This window comes from Sminthopsis crassicaudata, chromosome 4 (genome assembly GCF_048593235.1).
Source record: "Sminthopsis crassicaudata isolate SCR6 chromosome 4, ASM4859323v1, whole genome shotgun sequence".
Lineage (NCBI taxonomy): Eukaryota > Metazoa > Chordata > Mammalia > Dasyuromorphia > Dasyuridae > Sminthopsis > Sminthopsis crassicaudata.
In genome coordinates this window covers 138,413,306-138,428,774 of record NC_133620.1, presented here as the reverse complement: position 1 = coordinate 138,428,774, position 15,469 = coordinate 138,413,306, and the positions used below count along the sequence as shown (strand labels likewise).

The 15,469-nt window shown below is 33.5% G+C and overlaps 1 protein-coding gene across 9 annotated transcripts in view; it reads right to left on the bottom strand.

The window, feature by feature from the left end:
• IPCEF1 (interaction protein for cytohesin exchange factors 1) overlaps positions 1 to 15,469 on the bottom strand; it is a 190,297-nt gene that overhangs the window by 28,894 nt on the left and 145,934 nt on the right. For all 9 annotated transcript variants that reach the window (XM_074309479.1, XM_074309475.1, XM_074309478.1 and 6 more), the window contains 2 exons: positions 14,553 to 14,611; positions 13,356 to 13,444 (listed from right to left, as the gene is read on the bottom strand). In XM_074309479.1, the coding sequence (XP_074165580.1) occupies positions 13,356 to 13,444; positions 14,553 to 14,611 (148 nt within the window). The remainder of the gene's footprint in view (positions 1 to 13,355; positions 13,445 to 14,552; positions 14,612 to 15,469) is intronic.

Here is a 15,469-nt window from a genome sequence, read left to right as displayed (position 1 = left end):
TCTTTTATACATTCAATAACATTTTTCTGAGAAGGGGTCCATGGGCTTTACTTGATCATACTTTCAAAAGAGTCCATGACAGAAAAAATTTTAAGAACCCCCGATTTATAACCTTTTCCCAAAGAGATCTTGGGAGCATTTGGTTAGGAACTTAAATTGATTCATCTTCCTCAAAAAAAAATTTGTATAAATAGGAAAAATTACACCTCTTCATATCTTAATGGGAGAAGAAGTATATCAATTTTCTAGAAGTCAGGAAACTTCAGCACTAAAGAGAAACAATTTGCTAAATGATACCACAATGATATGCAGGATTATTTCATACTAAGTGGAATGCCCAAATAACACACCAATAAAAGCTTATCCATTGGCAGGATCTAGAAAAATTAATATCAGCAAATATTAAACTATATACTTCTGTCTAGCTCAATCCAATGTCATGTCCTGTTGCAAGTTATTTTTGTAGATACTGTGGCTACATGTTCTACTTCCTATTCTAAATAGAGATCAGGAAAAAGCTTTTCCTGTGGCTCCTACTGATGCTTTTCTCATGTGATGAAAGTAAAATTTGTTAAGGTTTCAGGTTTAAGTACATTAATAATACCCTGCATTTATATAAAGTTTGCAAAGAGTTTTATAATGGTGATCTTATTTGGTCCTCATAACCACCCTGGGAGACAGATGCTATTATTATCACCACCATTCTACAGATAAGGAAGCTGACAGAAAGAGGTTGGATGACTAGGTGTATCAGGTTACATACCCAAAAAGTATCCGAATCCATGTTTGAGATCAATTCTTACTATAATGCTCCAGCTCGACCCACTTATTACCTGTGTAAACACTTAATCTCTTTGGGTCTTGATTTCTTTATCTGTAAAGGATTGGACTAGATGACCCTTAAGATTCCTTTCAGCTCAAAAGTCTACTATGGTATAAGTACTTTGCTGTTGATATCATTATACAAAGGACTTAATCTCCTTGAAAATCATTTTCCTTACCTGTTAAATAGAAATTAATAGTTTTTGTATTGCCTGCTTCATAGGATTATGGTGAGAATCAGACTAATTACGCTTTATGGTGCTAGATAAGTATAACCTAATATTATTGATTGCACATCTACAAAATGTCAATGTTAACACTCAATGTATTTTAAGATTTGTGGGACTATTTGCATGTTGATACAAAGAGAAATGGGAGGGAGGGAAAAAGGGAGGAAGGAAAGAAGGGAGGGAGGGAGAGAGGGAGGGAAGAAGGGAGGAAGAAAAGAAGGAAGGAAGGGAAGAGGGAAGAAGAAAGAAATGAGAGAGGGAGGGAAGGAGAGAGGGAGGAAGGAAAGGAGAAAGGAAAGAAAGGAAGGAATGGGGGAGTGGGGGCAAGTGGGGAGAAGGGAGTGGGGGAGAAGGAAATAGAGAAAGAAGAGACTGGGGAGGGAAGGGATGGAGGGAGCCAGGGCCAAGAAGAATAACAGAAGAAAGCAAATAAAGGTAGTGGATCTAGAAAGAAAGAATGCAAATAGGAGGAAAATAAGAGTAACTTTGTCTGCCAAGAATAAATGCCTACTTCATGTAAATCTATTATAAAAGCAACAGAGAAACATTTACAAAATACAAATTAAATTGGAGCTTAAAGCTTTATAGCTACCAGGTGCCCAGATAGCTTTTAGCCAAATGTTCTTTCCCCAGAAAGGATTCAATATGATTTATTCATTCAAAGCATCATAAACATTTCAGTGAAAAATTTATAAATTACAAGAGAATCTGACTCATCGGAAAAGAGACTAGACATCTGGATTCCTTATGGAATAATGCCTTCATCAAGGGTCAATGATGCATCTCCTACTCACTCACTGAACCATTATAACTTTCTCCTTTGGCAGAAACACAGAGTAATCGATAATAGACTAGTATGGATAGGATCACCAAATGATCTTGTGAAATACTGCATTTAATACCCTCTTTTTACAAAGGAAGAAACTGTCTTGCCTGAGATAATTTCTTTCTCTTAGTTCATCTGCATATCTAATAGTAGAATAAATGTGAATGTATCCTACCCACAAGGCTTTGTAACTTAACATGTCCTGGACATTTGTGACAGGCAGGTCTTCCCACTTCTAACCCCATTAACTCTTATAAAGCTTCTTCCAAATGCTAAAAAAAAAAAACAAAAGAAATTTTAAGTGTAGAATGAGGGTCATATATGGCCAATTAAACCTAAAATAATATCATTTTTCCCTCATGAAAACATGGCATCTTTTTTTTTATTTGACCTGTGCTATTTAAAGTCAAATTAGACAAGTTTTTGTCAACCCACATTCTCTTGTTTTTAAAACATTTTTTTCACAAGTAAATGATACTTCTATTAAAAAAAAAAACAACTTGGTTCTACAACCACCTAAAGACAAATTCTTTCCCCTTAAGCTATTTGAAAATATGAAATTGATCTTATGAAAGATTAATCAAACAGAAGCACCATAAGTCTATAATCAGAAAACCATGAATCAACATACAAACTGTAGAAGAAATTAGTCAAAGTCAACATAAAGAAGAAAAACAAAAGTGTAACATGAGGCTAAATATAACTAAACACCACGGGATAGGAGGCAACACATTTTCCTTCACTGGTTTTGATCAAATCATTGAATATAAGACTGACAAATTGACTATTTCTAAGGCAAATAGCTGATGGTAGAGCATCTAAAATTAAGAAGACTCATCTTCCTGAGTTCAAATCCAGCCTCAGGTACTTATTAGCTGTGTGACCTTGGGCAAGGCACTTAATCCTGTTCACCTCCGTTTTCTCATCTGTAAAATGAGCTAGAGAAGAAAATGACAAACTATTCCAGTATCTCTGCTAAGAAAAGAATCAGACACAACTGAAAAAAAAATGAGTGAACAACAATAACTACTAACTGAGCAAAATTGTTTATTTGTGTAGAGGAAAAGACATTAGAAAAAGAGTGAAAAGGGCTTATTTCTAGTATTAATTCTAATAATAATCTAATTAAATTCTTCAATGTGCAAAGGAGGATTCCCTAATCTAACTTCACATACTCTGCAACATTGAAATGCTGGAATCCTCATTGTTCATTGAACAAAACATTTCATTTCCTGATTCCACATTTTTATTGGCTATCCCCTATTCCTGAAAATCTCCCTTCTCATCTCTGCCTTCTAGCTTCCCTTGCTTCTTTCAGTTCTTGCCTAAACTTCTACCCTACTTAAGAAGGCCTTCCTTAATTCTGGAGACTCTTAGGAGACAATCCTCAATATATGCTTTTTATGCTTGTTTGCATGTTTTCTCATCCTCTGGACCATGAGCTCCTTGAGAACAGGACTGATTTTTATCCTTTACTTTTGCTTTATTTTACTTTTTATTTTTTGAATTCCCAGCAATCAGCACAGTTACTGGAACATACTAGGTGTTTAACATATTCTAGCTGACTGTAAATAGGTTTTTGTGTCAAGATCTTAGTTCCTGCACTATAAAATGAAGGTGATAATTCTTGTCCAATTAATAAGAATAGGGATATGTTGTAGAGCAAATAAGAAAATGAATATAATGGTTCTATGAAAATGTGGTATCATTAAATAAAGATGACTATGGTTACAACTGTCTAATGGCACAATCATCATTCATTTATCCATCTACTAAATATGTCACATGCATGCTTTGTTCAAAGATAAAAAGATAACTAAAGCATGGAGAACTTATATTCAAGCTATAGAATGGATTCAAGGTATCTGACAAAATGCCATGTTCCATCAGATTGTTTTGACAATCCCAAAATTAATTAAATCATTTGTCCACCTTGAATTCATTGAAGAGACCGATTATATCATTATGGAAATATAATCAGAGAATAGGGGACTAGGGTCTTCTTTTTATGTTTTCTATTATTTCTCCATAGAATGTTGGGTAAGTCATTTAAATTCTTTGTGCTGAATTCTATAAGCCTCTTGGCTAAAAGGTATAAGGCATGTAGAAATGCATTATTTAGTTACCAAGTTCATTTTTATGCAGGAAAATCTGCACTGTGATACAGATTTTAAAATAATATTGTAAAATTCAAGTTAACATCTAAGGCTAAAAACAACTTGGCTGCAATTATACATAAGAAAATAAAGGTTTTTTTTAATTAAAAGTACATTTCTAACCCAGAACAAATTTTACATTTCATTCATCTATTAACTAATTTACTCATTCAAAAATAGCTACTGATTATCTATTGTATTCAAGATACTGTGCCACAATGTTACAGGGAATATAAAAATGATTAAGGCAAAATCCTTGTCTACAAAGAACTGCTAATATAAAAGAAGGGACATAAGGTTCACAAATAAAACATAAAATGGAATGTATTGTGTTGATAGGTAACATGGGATAATGGGGATTCAAAATTAGTTTAAGGAAGATAAAGACCATCTTAACATATTTGAAGAACTGCCATTCAGAAGACAAAAGAGATTTGTTCTATTTGGCCCCAGAAGAAACCATAAGGAATATGGGTCAAGATGAAAATTTAGAGTAGATGTAAAGAAAAACTTCCTAAGGATTAGAGTTAACCAAACATAAAATGGATTATTTCACAATGTAAATTTCCCTTTTCTGGAATTCTTCAAATCAAAACTTTGCCTTTTCAGGCATGGTGATGCCCTATCAGGTATGGGGTACAGGTGATTTTTGTTACCCATGGGTTGAACTAGCTGGCCTCTAAAGTCCCTTCTAACTTGAGATTTTGTGATACTAAATGGATAAGATAAGAATGACATATACACTAGAAAAGAACACTGGGGACAAAACAGGGGAATTTAGAGATAAAGAGGAGCATACTTCAAAAGATACAAAATGTGGTAGCCAGAAAGTGAGATGGAAATAGAACTAAATAATGCACTAGCATGAAAGACAAGGGATGAATAGTTTCAAATGAGGTGTTGAACAGTATCAAACAACATAGAGAAGACAAAGAGAAAGAGAAGACTATGAAAAAAAAGTGTCTGTATAGTGAAGATGGGTAATATTTCATTCTTTGTAAGATGCAAAGAAGTGGGTGTTAAGAAAATGAAAGCAGTGAACATGGGCTATTCTTTCAAAAAAATATGACTAGGAAAGAAAGAAAAGATACAGGACCATGAAATGAGGAGGAGCAAAAATAAAAAGCAAAGGTTTTTGTTTTGTTATTTCACCGATTGAAGAGTACTGAGAATCTTTGTAAGCAGAAAGAAACCATTTAATGAGAGAGTAAAGATGTCAAGGCGAGAGTATGATTGATGGAACTAAGCTCTGAATGAGATTATCAGGAATGGAATTAAAAGTAAAGATAGAGCAGAACATTCTTGAGAAGAATTAATACATTTCTTACTCTCAAATATTAGAGGGAGAATGAGAAAATATGAAATATGAGGGAAAATGGTTGAGAATTTAGAAAAATTGTAAGGTCTAATAAGAGAAATGGATTTCATACTAGATAGTTTGGGGATTTTTTTTGTTTTGATGGATTTTTGCTTTTGTTTATCAATAAAACAAGAAATAAGACCAACTGCTTGAAAGTAAGAGGTACAGGAATAGAGAGAATAGAGTTGGAGGACTGAAGGCAATAGATTTGGGGAAATACCATTGAGAATTTGCTACTGAGTGGACAAACCATAAAGGTCCATAAAAGCTCAGATGAGATTAAATAACATATTTAATATACTTTTGAAACATTTGTTTCAAAATATTGATATAAACATTAATAACCAACATAAAATTTCTATGCCTGGAATTTTTAATTCTATCTAAAAAGTTGCAAAATAACGAGGAGGCCTTGAACTTTTAAAAAAATCTCCTTTCATGAAAAATATGTACATATAATACATATATTTATACATTCATTCATATATTCACCACTATATAGCCACAGACACATCAAAACCTCTCAATGTCTCAGGCAATTCTAGAAAGGCTAGAAATTGTGAACTGCTTATCTGCATCAGTAGGAGTTTCCACACTAGTAGCTATGGTGATAAAAGCACATATCTGGACTTTATATCTACATATTACCTGTGATCCTTTGGACCACACATTTAGGTTTCATAAATGGCAATTAAAAAAAACAACAACAATCTTTGGATCCTTGTATCACTATTTGATGAAAGTGACTTTAAAGTAAAGTAATATTGTTTTGTTTTCTTGCATAATTATTAGCTATGATTGTTATTCACAACAAAAATTTGGGGTAGCCTGTCCACATATTCGGGATAGCATGTCAAATCAGAACTGACTCTTTTAATTTAATCCAGCTAATACACAACTATTCAACTTTTCAAAAACAAATAACACATCAAAGTGCAAAATCAACTAAAACTTATTTGTCAAAGAAGACTGCTTTTCTCTTTGTATCCCAAATTTCCATATTCACAAGAACAACCAATCACATTTTCAGTTTTGATGGAATCTGGTAGCACTAACTAGACACAAAGCAAGATAATCTTAATAAAACCTTTATTGATGACATAAGTCATTTAACTACAAACATTTGTTGATTTATTTATTAAAATATGTAATCTTTATCTAGCATATGTAAACATTGTGAGACTGAATTTTTATTTTCACTGCCATATGCAAATAACCCAAGACATAAGTGAATAAAGAAGGCATGAGTGAATGGAGAAAAGATAGTGTCAAGCACCACAGATGATTTTACTTTTAAATTTCCAGTTACATAAGGTATTTTGATTGTTTGAGGGGAATAAAAGACATAGGAGGAAGATACAAGCCCCTTAACATAAACATTTTATTCATACTTTTCATTCAAGCAATAATAATAATAACAATTTAAAATTTTTCAGGAAAAAGTTCTTGGAGAAAGAACCTCTTTTTGCTTTCTTTCCCAGGTCACATCAGCTTTTATGTCTGCTAAAATTATAACTGACCTACAAGAGACTGAGCCACGTTCTGACTAGTTAGCTCCCTGGCTCAGGGCTAACTACATTTTATAAATTTCATTTATTCAAACAAATTACAATATTATTTCAACCCAATGCTTTCCATGTGTATTATTCACAAACAGGAGAAAATGAAAACAAAATCTGGCTAGGAAATATCAAAGATGGAAGATGGTGTTCTTTTGAAAAAGCAAAACAAAACTGTTCAACATTTATCTAATTAACCCAACAATTTCCTTGGAAGCTTCATAACTATTATAACCTGCCAAGAAGTCTCAACCAAGGTTTTTTCTACAAAGTAGATGCTACTACTATGGTTAATTCATTGATGTCTTGGAACTGGCATCCCTTGAGGTACTGTGATTGAAATCATCTAATGTTTTTGTATCATTAGAATCCCAGAGGTTGTCATAATACCTATCCTAAAGGCTTGTTGGGAGGATGAATGTGATAGTTGGTATTAAAATGTAGTATAAATTGTTCATCTCAATGGAATGATAAGCAATTATTTCAAACCCAAAATGTTATATTTTGAGCCTTTAAATTAGTACTATAGTAAATCCATGAATCTTAAATGTCATTCATGTGATATAATATCTTTTGTAGTTTGCTTGATTTTATTTTTCTGTGTTTGGGTTAGAAGGGGATGCATGTCTGCATGTTTGGAGAGACTATTTTTATCTTGCCTTGACTAGAATTACAGTAGACACTCATGTGGCCAAGCCCAATATTGATCAGCACAGAAGCTTTAGCTGCTCCATTTTTTCCCAACTTCTTTATAGACAGCCCACTCTACTCAAGGACCACCATATTAGTGTCAAACATAGTACCAACACTTCATCAACTCTATCCCTGCTTCAGGTAAGAATTTCCAGGCTCAAGTAATCTACCAGCCCAGCTTCCCCAATAGCGTGATTTTTCAAGTCATATGTCCTTTCCTAGGTGATGCCTTTTTTTTTTTACCATATCCAACATATAAAACATCACCAGTAGTGACAAACTCAAATAGAGATAGGGCCATTAAACTACACATAAGAACCTTAAAGGTCATTCTTCGAGTTTGAAAACTATTTTTGGTCCTATGTTATCATGTATTTCTTCTAACTTTATTGAGTATTTCCCAATTACATTTTAATATGGTTTGGTGCCTCTCAGGAGGAGCCATGAATTTGGCACCTCTTTTGTATACTACTTATGTCCATCATATAGCTTTTTCTCCATTATCCTTTGGGTCACCCACAATTTGTATTCTCTAGAGACTATGTTGTTACATCTGAGTCCACTGTTAATTCCTGATAAAGAGGGTGATGCACTAGCACAATAGAAGACCTAACTACATGTCACAGTTTAGACAATAAATATTTTTCATCCAGTGAATTTTAATGTATAATTTGTAAATCAATTTCTTCTGCATAAGTATGGATCTCATTAAAACAAAAAGGACAATAGATAAATTATTTTAAATCCTCACTATTAGCCCTATGAGGACTAATCAGGAGGACAGGTGTATTGTCATTACCCTCTGGATCAGGAATCAATTAGTGGAAGTCTCCTCTCTTCCCCAAATTATTCTTTCCTCTCTTATGAAAATGACTGAACCCATAGCAGACAGAAAAGCATCTCTCTCATATTTAAAATCATTACTGTACTATTTTCCTTAGAAATACAGAAAAATGTATTTCTACAAGTGAACAATGATCCTGATATATATGTATTACTTTTTATGCTCTCATCAGATTGCCCTCAATATCCAATAGAGTTCAAGTTTTCTTCTGGATTTGCTATATATATATACATATATATATGCATATCTATATATATATGAGATATTATACAAATATATGATAGACATATATAGATTATATCATGTATCCAACTACGCATCCAATTTAGTATCATAGAATCATAAAATATTAATCTTTGAATCGCTCAAAAAGATTATATAATCCAATTTTCTCATTTTGGAGATAAAGACATAGAGACCTTAAGAGGTTGCACAGTTTAACTTGATCAAACAGTAAAGAGCAGGGTCAGGATTAGAAAACAGATTATCTGCCTCACCTAACCCCCCCATTCCCACTAGTTTTAGGTTCTTTGTTAGGATATCATTCTGTTTCCTTTTATATTTACTTTTGCTATGATTCAAAAGGATATTATTAGTTAATGCAGACTGATATTTTCTATAAACACATTTCAAATGATTTGGGGCCACAGATGGCCAAGCCCAAGATTTGTCTTTCACTTGTTCAAGTTTCTTTTTCAGTTGATACCTCTCCAGGGTCCTGGTGACCCTTGACAAAATGGTTCTAGATTCAGAATCTCTGGGACTTGATCAAGATTCTTAGAATGAATAGGTTGATCCTACATCAATATGTCCTTGTTGTAAAAGGAAGAAATCTCTCCTCCCAACTTCATGTACTTAATGACTTTGGTCATATTATGTAAATTTTTAAATCAGTCAGCTATCTTCCCAGACAAAAAAGGAATAAATTCTTAATATGTAAAGCAGTTTCCAGAATATTATATCCAAATTGAAGGTCTTCAGGGTTGGATAAGAGAGAAATAATGGAAAGCAGTAAGAGAATTCACCAAAATTTTAAATGTTTTTTTCAACCATACTTTCTGCATGTTGTATTCTACTATAATAAAAACTATATTGAAGCAAAGAAACAACAAATATTCATTGAGTACCTACTACATGTAAAATATTACAGGGAATGTAAAGAAATTTGGAAGATCATATTAGAAAGATCACTGAAGTGAAATTTTTAAAATCCTATTATTTCTTTCCTTTACATTTGGATTACTTCAGATTTACTAGGGATAGAAAAGGAAAATGTAGCTTGTATCCATCCATCCATTTCCATTCCCAATTTTCCCTACCCAGGCTATGTTTGCACATGGATTTTCGCAGTACTGCCCTAATTGTCCTCAATTTCCTCATCTTCAAAATGGGAATAATGAAACTTTCATGCTCGAGCTAATCACTCCAGTACCTTTGCCAAGAGAAATCCAAATGGGGTCAGGAAGAGTCAGAGATGATGGAAAATGATTGAACAACATGCATGACTATTTGTAAGAGAAGCCATAGATGGTATTTTTGCTTATGCTGAAATTTGTACTAGTGGGAAAACTACAGATGTTTAGTCTACTGTAGGAACAGAATCTCCTCAGTTCTTCTGTAAATTCATTTAAATTAAATTAAATTAAACTCATCATCAAAAAACTTCTTTTGAGTGGTAGATGTGGAGTCAACAAGAGTGAATTTGAATACTGCCTCAGATACAACAGTTTGGTGACTCTGAATAAATCATTTAATCTCCTAGCCTCAGTTTTCCCATCTGTACTATTATCCCCATAATAGTAGCACCAAACTCATAGAATTGAAGTAAAGATCATATGAGGTAACATATGTAAAGTATTTTACAAATCTTAAAGGTGTTATATAAATATTATCTATTATGATACTAGATAAAGCACAAAGTTGAGCGAATAGCAATTATGAATGTAACTTCAAAGCAAACAGAAATGAAGTACTTAGCATGTTTCTCTTTTTTGTGTGATTTTTAAAAGGAATTCTGTGATTTTTAAAAAGCATCCTCTCTGTTTCCCATGCGAACTTGTCACAGTGACTGTTGAAACTGTAAATGACAGTCACCAGATGAAAAGAATTAAAAGGAAGTGGGGAATTGGGAAGGGAAAAAAAGGAGAAATAACAGAGAAAAATCACAAATTATTCAAATGAGAGAAAAACTCAGTTCTTATATTCCTGGAAGTAAAGGATGCCAAGTTTTTCTTTCAATTACTTCCTTCTACTCTCAGGCAAAGCTAAAGAATAGACATGCGCAAAACAGTTGTTTAAGAAATAGACAATCCAGATTGGCTAAAATGACAGGAAAGGATAATTATGAATGTTGGAGGGGATGCGGGAAAACTGGGACACTGATGCATTGTTGGTGGTGGAGTTGTGAACAGATCCAACCATTCTGGAGAACAATTTGGAACTATGCTCAAAAAGTTATCAAACTGTGCATACTTTTTAATCCAGCAGTGTTACTACTGGGCTTATATCCCAAAGAGATCTTAAAGAAAGGAAAGGGGCCTGTATGTGCAAGAATGTTTGTGGCAGCACACTTTGTAGTGGCTAGAAATTGGAAGTTGAATGGATGCCCATCAATTGGAGAATGGTTGCATAAATTGTGGTATATGAATGTTATGGAATATTATTGTTCTGTAAGAATGACTAGCGGATGAATACAGAGAGGCCTGGAGAGACATATATGAACTGATGCTAAGTGAAATGAGCAGAACCAGGAGATCATTATACACTTCAACAACAATACTATATGAGAATGTGTTCTGATGGAAATGGATATTTTCGACAATGAGAAGATCCAATTCAGTTCCAATTGATCAATAATGGACAGAATCAGTTACACCCAGAGAAGGAACACTAGGAAATGAATGTGAACTGTTTGTATTTTTGTTTTCTTCCCAGGTTATTTTTACCTTCCAAATCTGATTTTTCTTGTGCAACAAGAGAACTGTATGGTTCTGCACACATATATTGTATTTAAGATATGCTTTAACATATTTAACATATATGAGATTGCCTGCCATCTAGGGGAGGTAGTAGAGGGAGGGAAGGGAAAAGTTGGAACAAAAGTGAGTACAAGGGACAATGTTGAAAAATTACCCATGCATATGTTCTGTCAATAAAAAGCAATAATAAAACAAATAAATAAATAAATGGGTAGATAAATTTAAATAAATAAATAAATGCCTTAAAAATGCAATAAAATAAAATAAAATAAAAAGAAATGGACAATCCCAAAAAAGCAAGTCAGAGAATGATTATTCCTAATGAAAAATAAAATAAAAGACAAGCTATGAAGGAAAAATTAGGGATAAAGTTATGTAGAGTTCAAGAGAGGAGCTAGGGTGAAAGGCTCAGATTAGGCACAGTGGGAAATTAGTTAAGAAATGATTCCTATTATCAAAAACATTTCTTTGTACGATAAATCAATTTAATGAACCTCATTATTTAACCACTGGTGTTTGACTATTGCATAAGTTTAACTATAAAAAGATATATTGGTCCATCCCTCCTCCCCAACCCCAGTCCCTGAGCCTTTCCTCTATGGTTATCTTCTTTCTTTGTAGTTTTCATGAGCACAATTATTTTTTTTACTTTCTCTATTCCACATTAGAAAATAAGTTTTTTGAAGGCAGAGAGTTTTTTGCTTCTTCTTTGTATCATCCAAGGTTGGTACAATGCTTGGTATATAGTTGATGCTTAATAAAAATTTATTGATTAATGAAAAACAGAAATTTCTGATCTTAGCAATTGGACCTTACCAATTGGACCACATAGTCACTTGGACAAGTCACAAACCATCTGGACTTCAGTTTTCCCACTTGTGGAATAGTTTTTGGAAAGTTCTTTAAAGTTCTAAATCTATGACCCAATGACTGGCATTTGTCAGCTCATGAGAAACTATGAAAATTACAAGTACTATTGCTAAAAGAAGATAAACTCTTAAATAAACTGCAAACAGGTATCCAAGAAGGAAAAGTTCTATTACACCAACATTGTAAATGACAACTAGAAGTCCACAATATGCCCAAAGATTAAATGGATTTTCACCAAGTCTAAGAGAAAGCATAGAATGAACCCAAAAAGAAATTTAAGAGTTTTTGCTATTCTCATTCCCTTATATTGACTACACATGAATTTATTTGAAGATGGATTCTAAGCCTATATGAGTTTTGATATAAAGTTCTGTTTTCTAAAACAAGTAATGTAAGTGGGAGGTTTGGGAGCAAGTTAGGGAAGAATTGGTTTACCAGCTAAGTATAGCTGAGCAACTAAAAATATCCTATTTTTATGTAAAGCTACATTTACTTACTAGATACTTATTGAGCAATATATGCAATGCAAAAGACAAAATGTTTACTGAGCCCCTTCTTTGGAGACTAACTTGGGGACTTTGTTATTTCACAAATAAGCAGTTATAATCAATCCTTCTAATAAGTGCTGCAATTGTGTTCCCCAAAAGATTTTCAGTAGTAGGCCTCTTCATTAACAGTCCAAGTAGGTTTTAAATTGGTAACCTGGAAATTTTAATATTCTGGTCTGAGCCCTCTACACTCTCTTTTTAAAAATAATGACATATTTGAGTTATTCCCTTATACACACAGATGCTGACTTTGTCAAATCAGTATGTTGCCATGGAGAAGGCTGCAAATCAGCATCCAGGAGGACCACAGGGTTATAAATTACTAAATAAACACCTGCCTATCTGGTAGACACATTAAGTTATTGCATCACTTAAAAGTTATTAGTCATCGATATATTATACAAAGAGGGCGGAATGACGTTAATTCCACTGTAGCAATGACAAGCAGGCTAATTACTATTACACACACCAAATGCGATGGAGGCTCAGCAGAATAGGGAGGGGGTGGCGTCTCCACAGCTATTTCAGGATCCTCATGTTCACTTTCACTGTAGCATTCTGCAATGAAAATGGAAGGACTCAATTGCTTTGCCTTTTTAAAAAATCGCCACTGCTTATACAATAAAGCATCAGCTAAGATATTTTTCTGGCTAATTTTCTTGCAAAGGTCAACATACAAAAAATTCATTTCTCCTGTACAAAATGCCATATCTAGGGATCTTTCTACTTTGAAGGAAAAAAGCCAGAAATGAAAGTGAGTGGGTTGCTTTCATTGTGTAAGATTTCTTTAAATGGTTTTAAGATCAGGTTAGAATAGATAGCTGCAGCAAATGGATAAGAAGAGGAAGAATCTTTCTATTTTGAGGCTGAAGATTTTATACTCTTTTCATTTAAAAGTTTAAATTTTGTTCTTGGTTCCTCCTAGTGCAAGGTTGTTAAACATTCTTTGTGTCCTAGATCCCTTTGGGATTTACAAAAAATAACAAACATGAAAATATAGCTAGGAAAAAAATGTAATAGTTTCACAGATCCAAGGTTAAGAACTAAAATCAGTGATTTTAAAATCAGCATTGGAAAGGACTCGGGACTCAGGTCTTGAATCAGGAAAACTCTAGGCAGATCCATATGATGAGACCTCCTACTAGCACCATTTCAGATCCTGGCATTCCTTTATTAGTCCATTCTTTCAGGAATTAGCAGCATATCCACCTAGCACATATGCTAAAATACCAGAGAGGAAACTGTGGGATGGAATGTTGTCGGGCTGAGAGCATGACTAGATCAGTAAAAGGGGTGTCTGTCTGAGTCTGAGTTGTCATAACTACAGAAGTGGGGAAATAAAACATTTATACTGGCAATTGCTTTCAGTGCCAATGAAACTTACAGCTACTATGTAGGTGAAGTAAGGATAACAACTAACTTGTAGCCAGTACAAACTAGTATGACATACTCATCTATCTGCTCCTCTCCTGTCTCTTTCATCTCTATTCTTCCCTCCTTCTTTCCCCTCTTCCTTTTGTTTTTCCTCTTTCCTTCTCTTTTTCTGTAATTTTTAGGGAAGTTCAAATTCAAATGTGATATGTTCCTTTCATCTGTATCCAACCCATTCTACATCCATAACCTAATCACCTCCTATTATATATCCAAGATTTAAAATAAAGCATACCTTCATCTTTTCCTGTGGATGCAAGGCGAATTACAGCTAAACCAAGCTTATTTAACCACCTAAAATTCAAAATAGAAAGCAAAAATGTGTTATGAAAAACTTTAATGATCATAGAGTACAGTACCCCCACACCAAATTGGTACTCCAGCCTCAAACCCCCTCGTTAAGTCTTCTTTCCCAAATATATGCAGCAGGAGAATACTTTGATCCTGGTACTAAAGTGAATCCCAATTTCTACCTAGTATCTGCATGGAAATAGAAAAAGGCAGTAATTCAAAATGATTTTTCCCAGAAGGGCTGGTAATTTACTGAAGTAGATATTCAACCTTCATATAATCTTAAAGAATGGAAGCCTAAAGTTTTCTAATAACTGTTGTATGCAGGTCATCCTTGATCATGAACAATTAGCCAATTGGTTAAGTGCAGCAACTCAGTTGCATTAGAGCATTCTAAGTGCTAAGATCAAATATATCTTCCTTTGAAAGTGTTCATTCCAAATATATTGTCATTTCAAATTCTAAATACATAACTCAGTTGATCATCAAAGTTACATCTAGTTACATCTCCTAGAACGACTGGATAAGCCTCTTTGGGAAGAATGAAATTTTCCTCTTTGGGAAAGAAAGAAATATCACATTTAATTATTATAATATGGCTATTAAAATTTATGCTGTCCCTTAATTTATTTCAAAAATTATTAAATATAATACAAGAATTTGAAAATTCTGGGTTCCATTTTTTTAAAGTAAAGATGTGTTTCTATGAGGAAACATTCCTCCCCATTTTTAAAATTTCAGCTAAGAAACAAAGTAAATGATCTAGATTAAGGCCAGAGTCTTGTCACTTACTAGTTTGTATGATGCCTTAGGGAAAGCCATTTAACTTTACCACATCATGGTTTTCAAATCAACAAGAGG